This window comes from Chenopodium album, chromosome 18 (genome assembly GCF_948465745.1).
Source record: "Chenopodium album chromosome 18, dcCheAlbu1.1, whole genome shotgun sequence".
NCBI classification, from domain to species: domain Eukaryota; kingdom Viridiplantae; phylum Streptophyta; class Magnoliopsida; order Caryophyllales; family Amaranthaceae; genus Chenopodium; species Chenopodium album.
The window spans coordinates 3,715,534-3,736,425 of record NC_137851.1 but is presented as its reverse complement, the minus strand read 5'-3'; the positions used below and the strand labels follow the sequence as shown (position 1 = coordinate 3,736,425).

The 20,892-nt window shown below is 35.5% G+C and overlaps 4 protein-coding genes and 1 pseudogene across 7 annotated transcripts; 1 reads left to right on the top strand and 4 right to left on the bottom strand.

The window, feature by feature from the left end:
• Nucleotides 1-686: 686 nt before the first annotated feature.
• Nucleotides 687-1,560, bottom strand: LOC145592741 (thaumatin-like protein). Its single transcript, XM_081649249.1, has 2 exons — nt 1,509-1,560; nt 687-1,428 (listed from the first exon to the last, which is right to left on the bottom strand). Exons 1-2 carry the CDS (start codon nt 1,558-1,560, stop codon nt 743-745), a joined length of 738 nt encoding a protein of 245 aa, XP_081505375.1. The 3' UTR covers nt 687-742.
• A 585-nt stretch (nt 1,561-2,145) lies between these two features.
• LOC145592740 (uncharacterized) lies at nt 2,146-4,214 on the bottom strand. Of its 3 annotated transcripts, none has more exons than XM_081649248.1 (2): nt 4,107-4,214; nt 2,146-3,482 (listed from the first exon to the last, which is right to left on the bottom strand). In XM_081649248.1, exon 2 carries the CDS (start codon nt 3,358-3,360, stop codon nt 2,218-2,220), a length of 1,143 nt encoding a protein of 380 aa, XP_081505374.1. In that variant the 5' UTR covers nt 3,361-3,482; nt 4,107-4,214; the 3' UTR covers nt 2,146-2,217. The 3 variants fall into 3 exon arrangements, with proteins under 3 accessions (XP_081505374.1, XP_081505372.1, XP_081505373.1); XM_081649246.1 differs by having other exon boundaries at nt 2,146-3,568; nt 4,107-4,205; XM_081649247.1 differs by having other exon boundaries at nt 2,146-3,568; nt 4,104-4,168.
• A 304-nt stretch (nt 4,215-4,518) lies between these two features.
• Nucleotides 4,519-8,796, top strand: LOC145592739 (uncharacterized). Its single transcript, XM_081649245.1, has 5 exons — nt 4,519-4,568; nt 5,096-6,968; nt 7,522-7,723; nt 7,801-7,997; nt 8,199-8,796. The coding sequence occupies exons 2-5, from the start codon at nt 5,135-5,137 to the stop codon at nt 8,273-8,275; spliced, it is 2,310 nt and encodes a 769-aa protein (XP_081505371.1). The 5' UTR covers nt 4,519-4,568; nt 5,096-5,134; the 3' UTR covers nt 8,276-8,796.
• A 167-nt stretch (nt 8,797-8,963) lies between these two features.
• LOC145592738 (L-type lectin-domain containing receptor kinase S.4 pseudogene) lies at nt 8,964-11,574 on the bottom strand (annotated as a pseudogene).
• Nucleotides 11,575-17,294: 5,720 nt separating this feature from the next.
• On the bottom strand, nt 17,295-20,649 carry LOC145591201 (ribulose bisphosphate carboxylase/oxygenase activase, chloroplastic). Of its 2 annotated transcripts, none has more exons than XM_081647605.1 (7): nt 20,491-20,649; nt 19,480-19,799; nt 19,263-19,368; nt 18,697-18,782; nt 18,133-18,605; nt 17,734-18,037; nt 17,295-17,643 (listed from the first exon to the last, which is right to left on the bottom strand). In XM_081647605.1, exons 1-6 carry the CDS (start codon nt 20,533-20,535, stop codon nt 17,751-17,753), a joined length of 1,317 nt encoding a protein of 438 aa, XP_081503731.1. In that variant the 5' UTR covers nt 20,536-20,649; the 3' UTR covers nt 17,295-17,643; nt 17,734-17,750. The 2 variants fall into 2 exon arrangements, with proteins under 2 accessions (XP_081503731.1, XP_081503730.1); XM_081647604.1 differs by having other exon boundaries at nt 17,756-18,037.
• Between the last annotated feature and the right edge of the window lie 243 nt (nt 20,650-20,892).

Genomic DNA, 20,892 nt, shown 5'->3' with positions numbered 1-20,892 from the left:
ATAAGGATTGATATCTGACATTTGTGGACTAGATCTTTATTTCAGCCGTGTTTTACTCTAACCTTCTACCATTTGATATTGTGCTGTTAGAGGTTTACTGATAGTTGTTGGTTTCACACCAAAATTGTTTTAAAGGCAATAGTAACGATTTGTGATCAAGTTATGTCTGATAATTATATGTCTTTATCTCTTGAATACTACTATAGTGGATGGAGAGGCTGTATGGGTGTGGTAAAATATACGAGGAGACTACTTGAAGTGCTCACTTTAGGGAAGATGGATCTTATACCATTTGGTGATATGCTTCTGCTAAAAATGGAAGTCTTACCTCTCAGGTCAGTATTTTCCTCTACTCAGACTATTTACATTATGTGCTGCCAGGGATTTAACACTTTAGCAGGGTTCCACCCTCGGCAGAGATGTTGTGTTTGTACTTCAACCTTATTTAAATGCATTGTTTCTAAATCCACACTTGCAAGCTTCAATCGTTTATATCCTTTTCATTGTATAGATTGTACTAGTATTGTTAGAAAACTTGGAACTAAATGCAAAACAGATAGTAAAAGACTAATGGTGAACTAGTATCACAATCTTATTACAATGAAATAGTAATTCATCAAATAACCACTATGGCACTATGTTCCAGTCTTCAATTTGAAATGGACGTAATAGACCAATATAAAAAAATCCCACAACAAATAGACGTAATAGTAGAATGTTTTAAGCCCTCTGCTGCATAAATTCAAGTAGGAGGACAAAAGGTAATCACATACCTAGGAGCCTTGCAAGTCTTGAGCCCAGTTTTCTCATCAAAGGGATGACTATAAGCCCTGAGGCAAACCGTCTTAAACAACCTCCCAAACACCGTCGGCTGACACTTCTCCGCCCCAGAAAAATCTCCTGTACAGCAAAACCTCGGAAAACCAGTCGCTAAACAAGGACTCTTACACCCCACAGCCTTCTCTTGTGTCTTAACCACCAATGCAGCAGGACAATACATGTTCAAGTTCACCTCACACGCAGCGACCCCACAACCTCCCATCATCTCCCTTCTGACAAGGGGAACCATAGAGACAGGGAGATTGAACCCATCAACAGTGCTAACATCATAAAAATGAAGCGGGGAAGCAGGGGTACCGAAGGTCATTTCTACCACGGTGGCAGGGGGTTTACCACCAATGCCCTTGCATTGTAGTAGGCCATTGCAGTCACCAGTTTGACAAGCGCCAATGCCTGTATGTCTGTCAAAATCACAACCTTGCCTTGCCCATACTCTGCCTGACCAGTTATGAGAGACTCGAAGGAACTGTCGTCGGCCTGAATGCAAGCAAAACCCGCCTCCTAGAGGTGTATTCTGCCCGCCGGTTGCTAGTATTCCCGGCCATATGGTGGTGTTGCAGTTATTCATTATTATTAGTTGAACGGCATCTGCCAAAAATCAAGCATTGCATTGTTAGTAAAGGAAAATTAAAAATTACTATCAGCAAAATATAATGGAAGAGAATAACCTGTAAAAGAGAGGAGGAGAGACAGAATTAAGAAATGAATCGGAAATGCCATTTTTTTTTTTTACTTTTGGTGATGTTTGGAATGTAAAATTTGGTGAAACAGAGTGAGACTATATGAAAAGGAGGGTAAAATGGTTAGTGGAAGAGTGGGCGGCGGTTTATTTCATTAACTTCCCCATTACTTTGATTATTTCTTCCAATCCACTCTTATTTTTTATTTTATTTTATTTTTCATGTTTATATCTCAAAATTAAGCATATATAAAAGTTCTTGATCAACATAAATTATCAATATATTGCAAATTGCAAGAAGTAGGAAATTAGACATTTGTTGTGATCCATTGAGGACTATGCACTTATGCAGTACAATGTACTTTTGAACTTTTTTAGTTGTTGGTCAAAATCTTAACTTAATTACAAATCTTACAATCAAGCAAGGCAAATTCTCGGGTAAGATGGTCTCATTTCATAAGACAAAAAATGCCATTTCATTTCATTAGAAAAGCCAGTCATGTTAGTCATAAAGGACGCCCCTATAACCTTAAAAAAGTTACCATTTTTTACACCTATCTCGGCACAGGAATTATCCTATAAGAAAACACCATAAAACCAGGCTAAATATTGCTTAGGCTATTGCATATTTGCATTAACAGTTTAACACTATTATATGTCAAAAAAAAAAAAAAATAACATTATGAACCTCTAATAGTCTAATTTATATACTTAAGTCCATGGAGGATGAACAAATTCCCTCTATAAGTAATTGTCCTTGGCTCGGCCCCAACGCACCACAAATGTCCCTGCAAATCTAGCGTTTTGTCCATCTCAGCAGTTTCCCATACAAACTTAAACAATCCAAGAGCTCGATCTAATTGCTTTATCCCGCTCCAAACCATTTTCTCTTCCGATGATGTCAACAATTTCCCCATGCACAAGCATAACTTATCCTTCTCACCAATCTCATACAACCCGCCAGATACTTCTACCTCCATGTCTCGAACACTCTCATGAAGATAGTATCTTACAAGGGTAAACAAACATTGTGACGAGTGACCCAATGTCTTCAAAAGTTTCTTTTGAACTAAGCTTTCATGATGTTGCACTTCCTTAAACCCGATATCTCTATCAACTAACACATCTTTAATCTGAATTAGCCCTTCTTTCATCACCTTGAGCTTTGACACATGGAATGATAATCCTTCTTCTCTTCTTAAATTATCAATGAGATCATTGAACATTTCAAGGACCTCTTCCCACTTCCGTGATGATGGAGATACAGCTGATTTATATGGCTTTGGCCTCATCCATGAAGAAGCATCCTCATCTTGGCGACAAGCTGTTTCAGCTAAGAAATTTAAACAAGTAGTAACAATTTGCTGACCCATAAATGTGGCTTTGTTAGGTGTCTGAGAATCCAAAAACAACATCTCTCTTTTCAGTCCCTCTAATATTTCTTCAAGTGCACCTGTAAAAATCCTGTGTTGTGCAACCTGTGGGCATATCGTAAAACGGACAGTCTTCCTTTGTTGCGCAGAGACGTCCAGATAGTTGCAAACTTTGGTGAGGTTATTCACAAGCAAAGGTTCCCTCTCAATTGGGTTGGTAAAACAAACAGGTGGACTGCATTTTCTACCTGCCATTGCAACCCTCACATTCTTCATCAGTTCTTCTTGTACTGATGGATGCCCAAGAAAAGCTCTGGCAAGCGCCTTAAATCGGAGCATCCTATTAAGAAGGCGTTCATCTCTGACAGTTGAATTGTCATTGACATCCACTAACCTTCCATCAACCAAATCCACATTCTTCAGTAATTTGGACAATTTAACAATCTTGGAAACACCTCGTTGTACCATCCAAGAGGTAAGCTTTCTTCATCCGTCGATACTGAGCAATACTGAAGTGCTACATTCAAATATATTGGTACACTTTGCCTGGTTCTGATGACATACTTTGGACTACATACGTGAAGAAAGTCCTGTACAAATTTGCAAGCTACAAAATTGTGCCTCATTTCCTTTTAACCAGAGTTCATACAACCTCATATCTATTCATTGATCTTACCTGCAAGAGATCAAAGACCACAACTCAATACCAATAATCCACCATCTATCTAGTAAAGGCGCTTAATTGGCGTGTTATGCCTCAACGACAAAGATGCATTGGTCCAAAAGTTAACAAATTAAAGCCATCTTTTTACAAAAACATAAGGAAGCAATTCTATATGAACACACAATGTACATTTACGAATTGTGGCGGATTCAGGATTTCTAACTAGGGGTAAAACCAAATATGCCGACATTACTTTTAAAACAAACAGTTGAAAAAATTCATTTACTATAACATTCAAAATGTCATAAACAATCACATTACAACCTAAAATGTACACAAACTTGAAATACTTGCACCAACTAACCAATTCCAGTTCATATTGATAAATAAATTCAATAACTTTTTAACCCAAATCAACTTAATCTAAATAATCAATCAATTAATCAAACTAATCCAAGGTAAAGTTCACAATTTTCATAATTTAATGCAATTACAAATTTGAATCATTAAAGAGAAGAATTAATTACTGATCTCAGTGAACTACTACTACCTTATTGCTGCGCCGCCGGGAATTTCTTGCCGGAATCCACTCTTATCCGCCGGAAAACGCTGCTCCTCCGCTGGTAATCGGGGAAAGAGAACAACAAGAGAAAGAAATAGTGAAAAAAATTAGCGGTTTATATAACCCAAACAAACCGCCGGAAAACCGGCGTTTTGAGATCTTTGACCCGAACCAAACCCTAATTAAAAACTTCGGGTTATTAGTTTATTTTATTGGCCCAAAACCGGTTTACTCGGTAAACCTTGTGTTAATCAATGCAAAAGAACTGAATCAGCCGGTATCAAACCCTCTTTATATCATATCTAAAACGCTGCGTTTTGTATTCTTGGTTAACCGGTTCATCCGGTTCTTATCTTCTTCGGTTTATAAACCAAACCCTTGATCCCCTTTTTTTCTCCTCCTCCGGTTCTCTCTTTCTCTCTCCTAGCAGATTCGCTTTATAACTATCATGTAAGTTTTTTTAATTGTTTATAATTGTATTTTTAATTTTTAATTATTTTTTACTTATGTTAATTTTGATGATTCTATAATGGTTCTTTGTACTTAGTGTTGGATTATTTTTTTTAATTGATAATTGCTTCTCATCTTTAATCACCAGCTTAATTTTGTTTGCCTTACTGTATTATACTTTTTTTTTTGTCCCTTCCCTGTATATGTTTTATAGCTTGTTCTATAGGGTAGCTTATGTTGATTGATTGATTAATTTCGATTTCTGTTGTAGGTGTCGTATGACTTTCGATTAATGAATTAATATAGGATTTTGATAAATTGAGTCAGCTTTATGTTGCAATTTCATGGACACTGATAACTTTTTGTTTCGCATCTGCCTGTTTATTGAATTTCATGAATCTTAATACTTAGTGCTCCTTATTAGTTAATCCATCACTTATATGATTTGTCTATACCCTTTTGTTTTTCCAATCGGAATTTAATTGTATTATGTATTAATTTATATATGCATTTTGATGTATACCCAGTTGATGTAATTGGTTGCTTAAGGCTATAATTTGCAAGAAATGAGTTCTGGTTTTGAGGCAGTGCCCATCAGTTCACAAAAACATGACCCAGCTTGGAAGCATTGTCAAATGTATAAGGATGGGGATAGGGTTCATTTAAAATGTATATACTGTTTTAAAGTATTTAAGGGTGGTGGAATTCATCGGATTAAAGAACACTTAGCTTGTCATAAGGGTAATGCATCCACTTGCCATCGGGTTCCATCTGATGTTAGGGAAGCGATGCATCAAAGCCTATCAGGTGCGGTGGCGAAGAAAAACAAGCAGAAAAAGATTTCTGATGTTTTTACTAAGGCTAGTATGGGTACGCCTTCTAACAATGACGATGTTGATGGTTTTGCTAATGACTGCGGTGCTGGTGGTGAGATTCAGTTGATTGCAAATCCTATTGCCCTTGAGTCTAGCTCGTCGATGTTGGCTGAGGAAGGGATGAGTGTTAGAGGGCCTGGGAAGAGAAAACGGGGGAGGCCCCCAAAGAGTGCTTTGATTTCCGTGGTTAGTAATGGTACTCCGGTTCCTCTTAGTGATAACCATGCTGTGAATGAGATGCAGGGATCACTGAAGAAGCTCAATTCTCAAGTTCACTTGGCAATAGGGCGTTTCTTGTATGATATAGGGGTGCCTCTGGATGCTGTAAATTCAGTCTATTTTCAGCCTATGCTTGATGCTATTGCTTCGGAGGGCACAGGAGTTGTGGGACCCTCTCATCAAGAACTTCGAGGTTGGATTCTGAAGAGTGCAGTTAATGATGTGAAGGCAGATATGGACTATTGTGCGAGAGCATGGGGGCACACTGGTTGTTCTGTTTTGGTGGAGGAATGCATTATAGGGAAGGAAAAGGAAATGACAGTCGTCAACTTTCTGGTGTACTGTCCAGAAGGCACAATGTTCTTAAAATCAGCAGATGTGACCAACCTAATGGATTCAGCTGAAGCAATGTATGATTTGATCAGAGAAGTGGTAGAAGAAGTTGAACCAAAAAATGTAATGCAAGTGATTACACCCAATGATGAATGTTATGCTGCTATCGGGAAAAGGCTTTCTGAAACTTATCCTACCATATATTGGGCTCCCTGTGCAGTTAATTCAATAATATTAATGCTCGAGGACTTTGGGAAATTTGAATGGATAAATACTGTACTTGAGCAATGTAAGTCAATAATGAGGTTTATCTATAATCACAGTGTTGTCTTGAATATGATGAGGAGGTATACTTTCGGCGTGGATTTAGTGGTGCCTGATCTTAGTCCTTCTGTCACCAATTTCAGAACAGTGAAGCAAATGGTCGACCTGAAACACAATTTGCAAGCTTTAGTTACGTCACAGGAGTGGGTAGATTCATTTTATTCTAAAAAGGAAGGTGCATTGGCTATATTGGATCTCATAAGTGATCACTCTTTCTGGTCATCCTGCAACCTTGTTGTCCTCCTAACTGATCCAATTTTGCAATTGTTGAGCATTGTTAGAAGTGAAAAGAAACCTGCTATGGGATATGTGTATGCAGGACTATACCGAGCCAAAGAAGCCTTGAAAAGAGAGTTTAGAAAGAGAGACGAGTATTTGACTTATTGGAATGTCATCGATCTGAGGTGGGATCGGCATCAGCAATTACCACTTTATGCTGCAGGCTTCTACCTCAATCCAAAGTTCTTTTACAGCATTGATGGAGATTTGCCTGGTACAATTGTCTCTGGAATGTTTGATTGCATTGAGAGATTAGTTCCTGACACCAAAACCCAAGATAAAATCATCAAAGAGCTCAACTCTTACAAAATGGCTACTGGGGATTTTGGACGGAAGATGGCAATCAGAGCTAGAGAGAGCCTGCTACCCTGTAAGTATTTAGATTTAGATTTAGATGAGGTTATTTGTTTTTTACATTTATTGGATTCATTAGTTCTGTTGCAATTTTTTTTCCTGATATTGTTAGGAAAGCTAGTTATTGATGAAAAATGTTGAGGCAACTCTACCTTACTTTATCATTAATTGTATTTCTGCAAGACAAAAATCTTTAAACTCGTATTAGGTGTCAAATTATTCTTCAAATGATACCCTGGTAATATAGAACTCCCTGTTTGGCAAGCTTTTTGAAAACGTAGTACTCATTTTGCTATCTACTTGGAATATATGAATATGATGCAAAAATTTAAATTATAATATGAGGAAAAGATTGGTAACTTAGTAAATTTACTGCTTCTTTCCTCTCTGCCTGCCTATATGTGTCAGTTGAGGTTGTTCAGGCCTTCAGGTTGCTGACATTTCATTCTTTCCAGGGAATTGTATTAAATTGTGGTTATCTATCGATGTGTGTTTGAAGTGCTTGAATTAGCTTCCTGTTTGATTGAAAATCAGTCTTCCATTAACATTTTTATATGTAATATTTACAGCTGAATGGTGGTCTACATATGGAGTTGCCTGCCCAAATTTATCACGTTTAGCTGTTCGTATTCTAAGTCAATGCTGCAGTTTAACACATTGTAAGAAGGATCTTATTCCACTTGAGCAAATGCACAGCACTGTTAACCGTCTAGAACATCAACGACTCACTGATCAGGTCTTTACTCAGTATAACCTACGGCTGAGACAAATGTGAGTATACTGGTCTGATGATAAATTTTGAGGGTAATAGAAGTATAGAACTTCAATTTAACTAATTTGTTTCACAGGGCTCAAAAGAGCAAGGAACAAGACAATACGGACCCGCTATCAGTGGACAATCATGCTAGCGTTGCTGACTGGATAGCCCGAAAAGATTTATGCTTTGATGACCATAGAAGTTCGGACTGGATGTCAATTGAGCCGCCCTCACCTAGCAAAATGCGTTTGAAATCTTCAGCTGACGAAGTTGAAGAATTGAGCGGTGGTAATGTGTTTGTCTTCGAGCTAATCAAACTCACCTGGCCTGATTCTGGCAGATATGTGTGTCACCCAAAATGCAATAAGGCTATTTTGGCATTAGGCCTGATCTCTCCAGATATAAGCTGGACTCTTTTGACAGCTGCCTCAGTCCATGATGAGCTCTAATTTATCTGCTTTCTGACATATATTTCCTTTTGATTTGCAGGTTTTGATGATTATGAGATTTTTGGTGGAGCTAAGGATGAGGAAGATGCTCTAGCAGATAATATAGAAGGCCAGTAAGCAGCAAGTCAGATTCATACTCGTAATGAGCTTCAGTTGGAGATCATTTCTCCTGATTTCAGTCTTTCTGATCGTGAGTTATGTTTGTAACTTTTTTTCCCCTGTGATCGAGAAAATGTGTACACAAGAGAAGATTTTCAGCTAGAACTGGCATTGATTTAGAGAATGAAGCGGTAGTGTATGCTATTAAAGTGACTGAGCATAGAGGTTTATCAAGAGGGACAATTTTGGCGGTCAGAGAATACTCCCCTCTGTTGGAGAAACATTGAATTGTAGCCTTTTCACAAACGGAAGCACTGTTATAAAAGCACTTCAATGTTTAAATCATTGTGTTGATTAAGCAAGTTTCCGGCTCACAAGGCTGCTTGTAACTTTTTATTTAGGCTTTTAGATGAGTAAGGCAGAATCCTAGAGTGTACAGACGAGATACAAGTTCTAGAAATGTGAATATGTAGATCAGTGACAAAATGTACTGTATCTTTAGCAAATTTGATGATATTCTTCCATATGAGTATATTGGAACAAAATCTTCTATCCTTCTAGCTTGAACTAATAACAATTACTACCTTTGTTTCATATTAGCTGCAACAAAGGGGTATTATTTGTCAATAATACCTGTTGCAAATCCTTGCAACTAATCTGAAACTAGGTAGCATTAAATAAAATAAAATTATAAAGGATAGAAGGAACATGAATAGTTTCTATTCCACGAAGCTTACATAGGTAATCAGAGATCAAAACATTCGATTACATGTTCGAAGTGCTGAAAGATATACAAAATTATTTATGTATATATACAACAGGAAGATTCGAAATATTAATACCTAATTATGCAGCCAAAAATCAGTAACTCTACACTTCAATCACAAGCGCAAAAATCCTAAACAAAAACTCAATAATGAATCCCCTTAATGATAAATCATGTTAGACAATTCACATTTCCCAGGCTATCTACCTTCATGGGCTTCATCTCCACCAGACAAAGATAACAAAGAAACTGAACCACCTTCAAGATCCATATATGAAGCAGGAGGATATGTATGTACATAATCCTCAAATTCTCCAGTACCATTTCTTCGGCTGCTATGGCTGTGCCTCTTCCCGCTATATCCACCAGGTAGAATTATCTCTTCTGGCAATGCAGCCTCCCCATCCAAATACCTCACCAACTGCCTCATTGAAGGTCGAGAATCAGGCGACTCAGCAGAGCACATTAAGCCCAACTTCAAAACTATTGCTGCCTCCACCTCACTATAATCGCCTACCAACTTAGGGTCCATTACATCAAGAATAGCACCCTCCCTCCATCTATCCCACACCCAATCAACCAAGAACAATTCCTCAGGTAATGCCTTGGGCTCAATAGGCCTCCTCCCACAAGCAATCTCCAACAGCAAAGCACCAAAAGCAAACACATCAGAGCTCGTCGTGGGCCTCCCAGTTCGTGTAAGCTCTGGTGCCAAATACCCAAGAGTTCCCACAACTCGGGTAGTGCTCGGATCAGTCCCATGCTCATATAGCTTAGCTAACCCGAAATCACCTAGCCTGCCATTAAAGTCAGCATCAAGTAACACATTCCCTGCCTTGATATCTCTATGTATCACAGTTTGCTCCCACCCTTCATGTAAATAGCACAATCCAGAGGCAACCCCTTTAATGATATTAAACCTCTGAACCCAGCTTAAAACCATTATAGGGTCAGCAAACAAGTACTTATCCAAACTACCATTTGGCATATAATCATATACCAGAATCAAGTCCCCTTTACGCCGGCACCATCCAAGCAACTGCACCAGATTCCGGTGCCGTAACCTACCTATACTAGCAATCTCAGCTACAAATTCCGGCAATCCTTGCCTTGAGTCATGGGAAATCCTCTTAACTGCAACTTCGGTATTCGAATTCGGAAGAATACCTTTGTAAACCCTCCCAAACCCACCAAATCCAAGAAGCATCTTGTCCTTAAAACCCCTTGTAGCTTTCCTAAGCTCTTGATATGGAAATCTATGTGGACCAACATCAAGCTCCCACGACTCAATAATATCCCTATTCTTATACAACCATACCATATAAGCAGCTAATCCAATCAAAACAAAAAATGCAACCACAGATCCTATTGAAGCCCCTAAAATCAACCCAAAATTAGTCTTTTTTACCCTTGGTAATTTAGGAAGTGAAGACAGATCAAGAGGGGTAGCTTGACCATTAACCTTAAAACTCCATCCCAATATATAATGTGAACTTGCAAGCAAACCAGTAGACCCAGAAAACCCAACATACATAAATTCATCTAAATAAGAAGAAAGGTCTACATCATAAGATAATAAACTTCTTTTGGGTTTTTCAGAGGAAAGAGAAAGACTAACATTTAATTGATGATTTCCAGAATCATAATCAATCCAACACAAGATTGTTTCACCACTCTTCATAGTAATATTCTGGGCAGTTGAATTCCCATCAACATAATAAGCTGCAGAAGCAGAAGCATTAGAAATCATACTATTAATGTTAATACCAACATGATTATCATTGATATCCTTGAACTCAAAATCTTGAACTTCATCAAATTCAACTGCAAAAATATGATTTGTAAGGTTCCCATTATCAGATGAGTTCAGAAGTCCCAGATATTGACTGGGTAAAGCGCCAGGAAGCTCTTTACTAGGAGCTAAAGTGAAGGCAAATCCATGCCCACCAAGTGTTTGAAATTGGGGCACCAATGCAAAAGCAAAGATTGTTGAAAATGATACAGCTTTTTTACCATCTTTTGAAGATTTAACCCTAATTGGAGGTGGGTAAAAAGCATGACCCAGAAGTCTAGATGTATCATTGGTTAACTGGAGGATGCCATTGTTAAGAATCTTGGCAGCTCCATTCAGAGCTATGTTGTTACCAGCATGGTTGAATCCATTGAAGTAAAGCTCCTGAGTTTTACAGAGATTTGGGGTGTAAAATAGGAAGAAGATGAAGAAAACCCAGAAAATTTTGAAGGGTAAGGCCATTAAAACAGAGGTTATTGAGGGAATCATGGTAACTTTAGCATAGTTTTAAGTGGGTATTTTTTTGGCCAATTGATGAAGTAGATTTTGGTGGTTGGATTTTGAGTGAAAGGGTGGTAGAGAGCTTAAGATGAAGAGAGAGAAATTATAGAGAGTGAAAAATATTTGGAAAGAGTATAGAGAATTATTTAGAGAAAAACATATGCAGTGGTTTCACATGGCAAATATACTAAACTCCATTTGTCCATTTTTGAGAAGTAATAATAGAGTAGTTTGGGATAGGGAAGATGAACATTCCAATTTGAGTTGGTTCTTGCTTTTGTTAAGATCACAACTTTATTTAGGTTTCAATACACATTATTGAGGGTTGTCACTATCATTAATCAAAGATCTAACAAGTATTTACTCCATCTATTTCTACACACGAATTTTTGATATTTTGCACTATTTGCAAGTGATTTCTATTATGTGCCTGAATCGTGTATTCAATGTCATTAATCATGTATAACTCTTCTATGTATATCAAAGTTTTGTAGATGGATACATATCCTTACTTTATCTTAATTTGGCCACCATGATTCATTTGTTTTTGTATATATTAGTAGTAAGAGGAGGGTTTCACCTAACTTGGGTACGAAAGCATAAAAAAAAAAAGGGAGAGTAATCATCAAATTTGTGGAGATGGTGAAACAACAAGGGGTTTTAATTTACTACTTAATATTTGAACCATATGCTTATAAATTAAAAATTTTAATAAAATATACGGAGTATAAAAGATGTGTGTCCAAAGATTTCCCCTTAAACATATGAATACATTCTTTTCAAGGGTGAAATATTCACAAAAATTTGCCAAGTATTATCCAAAAAATGGATACTTGTATGTGTACCATACAAAAATTATTTAATAAATAAATATAAGTAAAATTACTTTACCCTACAACAACTTTACTAGGCTTAAATTTATGACCAAACCAACATCTTTGACATGTTTAACTCATTGCCAATCACGTCCTTCACCCAAAAAAGAAAAATTATGTAAATTAGCACTCTGTTTTGATTATATAATGAATTGAAGAAAGGTACAAGTACAATAATTAAAGTTATAACCCTATTCCTATCACTTGTAGAAGAAGTAAAAGAAAAAACGACAATAATTTAATCAAGATTACAACCAACCTGGCTATTAAGTATTGACAAATGAATAAAATTGGTTTGATATATATGGTTGTTTGGTGATATCCATTATCTTTGCTATATTTTAACTACCAATATCACTATTTTATGCATGAGGTTATTAGTTAGGACCTTTTTACACCAAGTGTCCCAACTAAGCAAAAATACAAGTAATGAAAAAAAAAAAAAAAAAAAAAAAAACGAATTTTTTTGTTTTTGGCTCTTCTTTGTTTGAAACTATGAATTGGTAACTCTAAATTTATACTCTTTCTTTTCATTAGCTCCAACTAACAACTTCCCACTTTTGAAGTACATCAAAACTTTAAAAAGAGTACATTAAAGCTAAGCATCCTTGGTAGTTTAATATAAAAACCAAATAATTCCCTTCGCCCTTTTTGTTTGCTTCGGCTGAATAAAATTAGTTTATTAACTTTTTTTATAGGAAGGAATTGTCATGAAAGAAAAATGGTAAAACATAATGAAGTGATTATGAGAGTAGAAATTGACAGAACTGTAGCTAGAACTAAATATAAGATGAGACAAATAGAAATTGGCAAAACTTTAAGAGAGTGTTTGGTATAGTAATTTTAGATGTGGGAAACGGATTCAATTAAGTTTATTTGATGCCTCTAAGGCTCTAACACTCAGCAATCTTTTAAGAAGGCTATTTAAAATAAGACTCAGCAATCAGCATGCTGATAATGGCCATAACCTTAAACAGATGCACAAAGTATAGTACAGAGTGGTTGGCCACTATTATGTTGAAAATTAGGTGTGCAAATAATGGTTTTAGGCAAGTATGCATTAAATATCACTTGATAATTCCACTTCGATCTGCAGCCCACAAATGTGTTATGGAGTGTAATTCTGTAATCAATTTTTGTCGATTTAAATGTTTGTTCAATTCTCCCTAATCATACCTTATTAATTGTTTGAGCTTGTCATGAAAAGTATGTCTATAAAAACTGCAGAGTACATAAATAATCATATCAACCATAAATGTTTACTTTGTATGTCATAGTTGTATGACTCATATTAAGTTTCTTTTAAAAAAAATCCTACTCTTTAAGTAGTTAATAAAGTAATTAAGAAAATTATCAAATTTGTAAAATATATTCAAATGGTGCATTTTCCATTAACAATTTCAAGTTGTCACTAGAAAGATACCGCGCATCTTTCATCTAATGACTAAAGGGCAAGTTGATTATTATTGTATAATTTCGGTGGAGAACCTATGCTAAAACATTTATCCTATTACAGAAAGTGTTATTTTGTGTATTAATTATTTTAAAATTAGGATTAAGATTCAATTGACATGGTGGTCAAAATTAAATTAAATTCATTTAAATAATGATTATGCTTGCACCAACATGCGTGCATATGACAGCTCATCATTCCAACTTCAAATGATGCTATCCCGTACTAAACTTAATATACGGCACTAATAATCATCATTATTATACCGACCAACCATGCATTCTCATTTGTTTATCGATCTTTTCATTTGAGCAAGTTTAGCTCTAAATCTTAAGATTTGGGGTGACATCTATTATTTTGAGTCTTAAGACTTATGCTTAATACTTTTCTCCCATTTTTCTTCTAAAATCTCAAGCAAGTCTCAAGTTGAATCTTGAAATTCTAAAACTCAACTTAAAACTTGAGATTAGGACTCACTTCACCCACCTCACTTTTATTTTTATTATCCTTTTTTTTTTAACACTTTTCTACATATATATAGTCAAATATTTAAGTCTTAGACCTAAGGTGATAAATTTGTGCAAGTCTTAGTGAGTCTTAATAAGAATTTGATAACATCATTTTCAATGGGGACCATAAAAAATGATGTCACATTCAAGTCTTAAGACTTGGGGCTAAACTTGCTCTTATTATCAACAAAAACTAATTTTTACTCCGTAATAATGATCTATAATCTAGGTCATTTATATAATACAATCATACAGATTATGGAGTATCTATTAACTAATACTAAAACAGAACATGCTTACATCATTTTTGACACATGTCAAGCTATTATTAAAAAAATTTCCGCCAAAACAATATATGATGTCATCGTTAATTTTTTATTTATTTATTTTTTTTTTTTTGGGTTTTGTTATTTTACTTAGCGTATTTTTTAAAAGTACATTGTATAGTTATTTTTGGAAAGAACATGCATCATTAATGCAATATAGTGTATACTACTTTTAAATATTTTCAACACAACTAATCAACAATAATTTTTTTCTCAATTGCATTTGTATATTTCATATGAATTGCCTCATTTTTTATATCTTATCACAAATTAATTATGGGAAAAATTTGTTACTACCGTGCGATGCACAGGCACTAATCTAGTTTGTGTAATATATTGTAGAAATTACACTACTTACGCATTTATGCTACTTTTACAATAACATTAGATTTGTAGTATCATTAAAAGAAAAGTAATGATATACGAAGTATGTCACATTTTCTAAATTGATTCTCTGTATTAATCTAGAAATTCATGACAATATCACACATTCACACATCAATTGGTATCATTAATGTTTTTTTTTATTTATAATAATTATATTATCATCGCTTTATTTTTGCTCCTTATAGCCTTAAGCCTTATAAGTAGTCCTTAATTCCTTATGCCTAGGGCTTCTACATCATTTTCCTTAAAAGAATTAAATAAAAAAAAAAAAGGAATGTATTAAGTAGTCAAAAAAACAAGAGGAAAAAAAAATGTCAACATAAATTGGCGTTTGTTTAACAATCGGCACTTAGCCGCCAATATTTGACCGTTCTGTAGTATTTAAACAATGAGTTGCAAGTGTTTCTCGTTTTGTTGATTTGAAGATGGTCATGAGCTTAGTAACGCATGAGTGAACTAAATAATACTCGCATTTCATTTTCTCATCATCAACTAATATAAAAAATTCAATGATCTAAAGAACTTTGTTGCATACTTGAATGATATTGATGTTGTCAGTTTGTCACATTCAATAAGTAAGCTAGCGCCATTGCGTTTGCGGCAACACCTATTTTTCAAGTATCAAATATCAAATTATTGATCCATGCACAACTGCACAAGCTGATAACATATAACGATATAAGTACGATGAAACGGAAATAACAACTCCTCACATATAATTAAACAAGTGCAAAAAGAATCAAAATTAGTCTTATCGTCTACTCAGATTTTCTAGATTTTATCACAAACATCTCCCACCATCTTAACATCTAATTAAAGCTAGGGTGGTAATTGGTAACATTTTTTTAATTACTATGTCATTTCTTATTTCTAGTCACTAGTCAAATTAGTAGTACACAATAACGTCAATTTCAAATCAAATCATATTATTCTACCTATTAAAGTAAAAAAAAAAAAAAAAAAAAAAAAAAAAGTAGAGCAATGTCACACTAAATATGGGACAGAATATATTAGTAGGGTTACTTGTAGCTGTGTTTGATTAATTTATGCTTCCTCCAAAATTGATCGTAGATTAAGCATCTTATAGTAATAATCTCCATATAATCACGCAAATTTAATCTTCATATTAATGTTGGTAATTTATAATAGAATTTCCGTACGTAATTATAGAGTTTCCTAGATAGCTGGATTAGTTTGTACAATTTTTGACCTACCACTCCAAAATTAAGGAGATTATAATAATGATTATAGTTGACTATTGATAGTATGAAATTCATGTATATTAGAGATGTTACAATTGATTATGGTCAACAATAGTTGCCTTGCTTCTTCAAACGTACTCCATTACGCTTTTTGATATTATTTTATTTTGATGATTTGTTGGAGTGAATGCTACATTGCTATCCACTCTCTTTCATTTCAATGATATTGACTTATAGTTTGATTTATATGATAAAATAATATAGAGATGCATATTTGACTTTTTTATCAATAAAATAAAGGCTCTAATATATTAATAAAGAAAAAAAAATGTAGGCAATCTAGAAATCTGATTCAATAAAATTTGTTAGCTAAAACCACCTTATATGTATGTGCTTCGTACAAACTTAAAAAGATGAGTAGCGATGAAACTTTTAATGTACTTAAAAATAATTTATTAGGCATGTGGACTTATATATTGTTTGTGTCTATTTTACTTTATACTATAAATAGGTATACAACTAAATGTATATTTTTGCTCAATATGATGATCAAGTGAGTAGAATTAGAATATAGTTTTGGAAGATACATTCGAGCATACATTATAAAGTACTCCGTAATAAACATGCATTGAGAAGTTGAGATGCTCATCTTAGAAAAAGGCCTAATATGTCCACTAAATTTCGTTATGCTTATGTATAAGGCCCATTTGTATTACAGCATAATTTTTTGGGCCAATGAAGTAAAATCTGTTATTTTTTGAGTAAAGGATGACTATTGCTCCATTGATCACAAATAATCACAAAGTCACAATCACAAATTCACCATGGTAGCCTACCATCCAGTTATTGAATAATAATTTTCTTGTCCTTTGCAATAATTCCTAATCACTTTGTATATTCTATAAACCCGATAATGTAATTATCAAATCTCCTAAAGATATTAGTGAGCAAATCGCATTTTAAGTACCGAGACTTCCATAGGGGCTTAGGCTAGATAGGATTAGGAATTATAATGGCCAAATTAAAACTTGGTTCAGACTTCAGAAGCTCATAATTCATGTTACTCCGTATCATACTCATACATGTGTTCACCCGCGTAATAATGTGCTGCTTCCACACAGGACCAATACATAACATATCGGCGATTATTAATTTTTGCTTAATAATGATGATGATATGAACTTTGCCTAGATTAGGAACATATATAGCCAAGATAGTCATGATGATGAGAAAAGGGTACAATCAAAATAAACCCAAATTATCAATTCCACAAACAAGATGAAGGTGAATTCTTACACAAAATTACAGGACAACAATTCACCAACAGACAAAAAGAGAAAAAAAATAGGGAAGTATACAAAGTGGAATAATAATAATCCCTCTAATTAAGAGATCCAAACTAAAAATTGTTCCCCTCTTTCTCATATAATTGCAACAAATTAAATGAAAAATTAAAGGCCTAGAAAGTGTACGTGCAGCTTCCATCGTCACTCCTTGCAGTTGGATCAAAGTTCTTCGCGTTGGGGTCAGTACAACCTTCAGGAACCGGCAAATCTCCTTGCTGAGCTGCTTGGCCTGCACAAAACAGGACATTTTTCTTAGCAAAGTTGTAAGCAACAAACAATAAATTTTACATGTTATCTGTTGAACTACTAAGGCTCGAACCTCCGAGTTAGGGACACTTAACCGAAGAAAGCTCCGGATGCAATAGCATCTTTGTTAGCATCTCCAAGAGCAGCCTCGCTCAAGTACTTGTCAGCAAGTTGGACTCTCTTGACGTTCTCTTGCTCTTGCACAAGCATGTTTCCGTACTCGAGCAACTTGTCCAAGGTCATTTTTGGTTGTTCGAACACTGGTGGTCCGTCCCTTGAGTTTACGAGCTTCTTCCCTACGGAGTCAATTCCTACTTCTGAAACCCACTTCCTTACTTCATCATCGTATACACGAGCCCTCAAGGCACCGAAGAAATCTACAAAACAATTAACCAATAACATTAATTAGTACATTATCTATCGTGTTATCATGAGTACAATGCCAGAATGTATAATATATAATGTGACGTACCAATAGATTGGCCAGGGAAGGTGTCGACGAGCTTGACAACGTGTTCCTCAGGAACATTGTCGGTCTTGAAGATACCGGTGGCAACACCGATACGGTCCTCACGGGTGGGAGCCCAGTAGAACTTCTCCATACGACCATCACGGATAAGGGGAGCGTACAAGGTGGAGAAATCGTTACCAGTGACAATAATGGGAACACGGGCGTTCTCTTGCTTGTTGTACATACCAGGGAGTTGGACGTTGGTGGGGTTGTCAGCAATGTTCATGAGGGTGGCGTTAACCATCTGGTTGTTGACGGTGTATTGTGTGGTGCCTCCCATACGTCCAGCACCCGCGTCGAGATCGTTGATGAACAGAGCACACATCTTACCCTTGGCAATGATGTCTGCTGCCTCACGGTACCTTTGCCTGATCAACTTTGCTGGCTCTCCTGCGTTTCCACTTTCCAATTCTCCGGCACTCATCATGATTGGGCTGTTATTAAGCATATACATTAGTAAGATAGATTATTTATTATTGTCACTAATTTTAATTTAATCGATTGATTAGGAAGAGTTTTACTCACTTGATTCCCATCTTTGCGAACACAAGCTCACATTGGAAGGATTTACCTTGACCTTTGCCTCCCCAAATACCCAAGATAAGGGGAACCTATGAATTCATCAATTTTACACAAATTAGCTTAATGAACTCCCAACTTGTTAGCAATATTTTTATTTTTCAAACTGTCATTAAGCTAAATTAGTCGAATTATGTCTTAGTATAGTGTATACACTCGTGTCACGCACACAAGAATTATTTTAACTTTGACAATAGTAATTAGCTACTCATTATATAGTAAAATTAATCATAATCTAATACGGCATGACTTTTGAACATTACAATTCACTAAGTTGTCATAATTTCAACTTTTACCTTGCCTAATTTAAAATCAATTGAAACAAATTTGTCACTAGGTTTTACTTGACCAAAATCAGCTAATTAATTGAGCACCAATAAACTAATGCAGAGTATCTCTGTCAAATGCAATCAACTAGTTTATCAGTTTTGTACATACTCCATAATTAAATTGTGTAGTGACCGTTCTAGTAGTAAAATAACCAAATTGGTAAGCCGATAAAATAAAAGTACCTTGATGTTAGGCAAGTTCAAGTAGTTCTTGGTGATGTGAACAACAATCTTGTCCATGAAGGCAGGGGCAATGTAGAAGTTACCCAACATGTTGTCGATGTTGTACCTGAATTCATAAAAAAATTTACTAGCTAGAACCATATAAAATATAAAACAAAGTGATTATAAATACAAGCTAAGCTAAGTGTATGTATAATAGCAACTAGCAAGGACTTACTTCCTAAGACCTTGGCTCTCGTATTCGAGCGAACTCTGAACTGGAACGTGGGTGCCGGCGTCCATGGGAGCTTGGAAGAGGGAGTCAACCATACCCTTACCCCTACGGATGTCGAGTTGATCGTCAGAGATGTCTTCAGCCAAATGAGCCCATCTGTCCTTGGTGGTCTGCTTGCTCTCGTCGTAGTCGGCCGCCTTCACGGTCATTGAGCTCGCCCTTGAGCTGCTTGGGAATCTCACACTTGTATGCTTCTTTAAGCTGCTCCCTAAGAAGGCTGAGGTTGGGACTGATGCCCCAGCGCTCGACCCATTCAAGTTCAACTGCATACGTTTAATACACATCTATCGTTATTACTCCTTACCATTTATTACATCTACTCGTACACATTTACTTATAAATAAATCAACTTATTACGACTACCCAAACACATTCACTTGTAAACTTGTTCGCTCAAATCAACTTATTACAGAACCCAAACATACATTCACTTGCTCACAATCACCTTATTACAAGTATCCAGACACATCACTTAGCTAATAAAGCTGTTAACTCGAATCAACTTTGTACAAGTATATCCAAACACAGTACATATTCCCTTTCTTAGAATAAAAAAATATACATATTCTCTTAAGATCTTATTTACTCGACTCAACTTGTAACAAGTTGTCATACACATGTTCACTTATAAACTTGTTTACTCGAATTGACTTGTTACAAGAATCCAGGCCAAACACATATAATTATGTTATAAACTATTTTACATGTATGCCAATATGGTACACTTTCTTATGTGTTGGACACAGTACAACTGTTATTACAAAGAATCAAAGTAACAAACTAACATATATGATCATATATTTCCATTTTTGTATAAACTAATACCTAATTACACATTCTACTCAAATTTTCTATGCTAGTTGCAAAAGTTAACATGCTTATTAACCATAATAAATGAAATTAGATCAATTGTTAAGAGATTAAACAAGTTACTAAGCAAGTAAGATGACTTACAGGTGCCTTGGTGGCAGCTCCGACGGTTGAGACAGCAGTAGCCATTTCAATCCAACGGCTGAGATCCTAAAGAGAGCTTCAAATATTTTTTTAAAAAAATTTTAATTTTTTGGGTGCTCTTGAGAATTCCTGAGGATTAGCTAGTGTGTGGAAGGTAGAACTTATAGTAGGGAGTCCAGAAGTTTGCACCATAAATTTTTGTGTGTTGAAGATTGGCTTTCTAATCTATAACTGCCACAAAAACAAGATTACTCAATTGCCACGTGGCGTCACGTGATTTGCTCATCACTACACTACTAGACTTTGGTCCCTTTGAGGCTGGAATTTTAGCTTTCTTCTTCACCACTTATATTTTTACTAGTAGTTTCTCTTTTATTTGGATTGGCTAGTGTATTTTTTTCT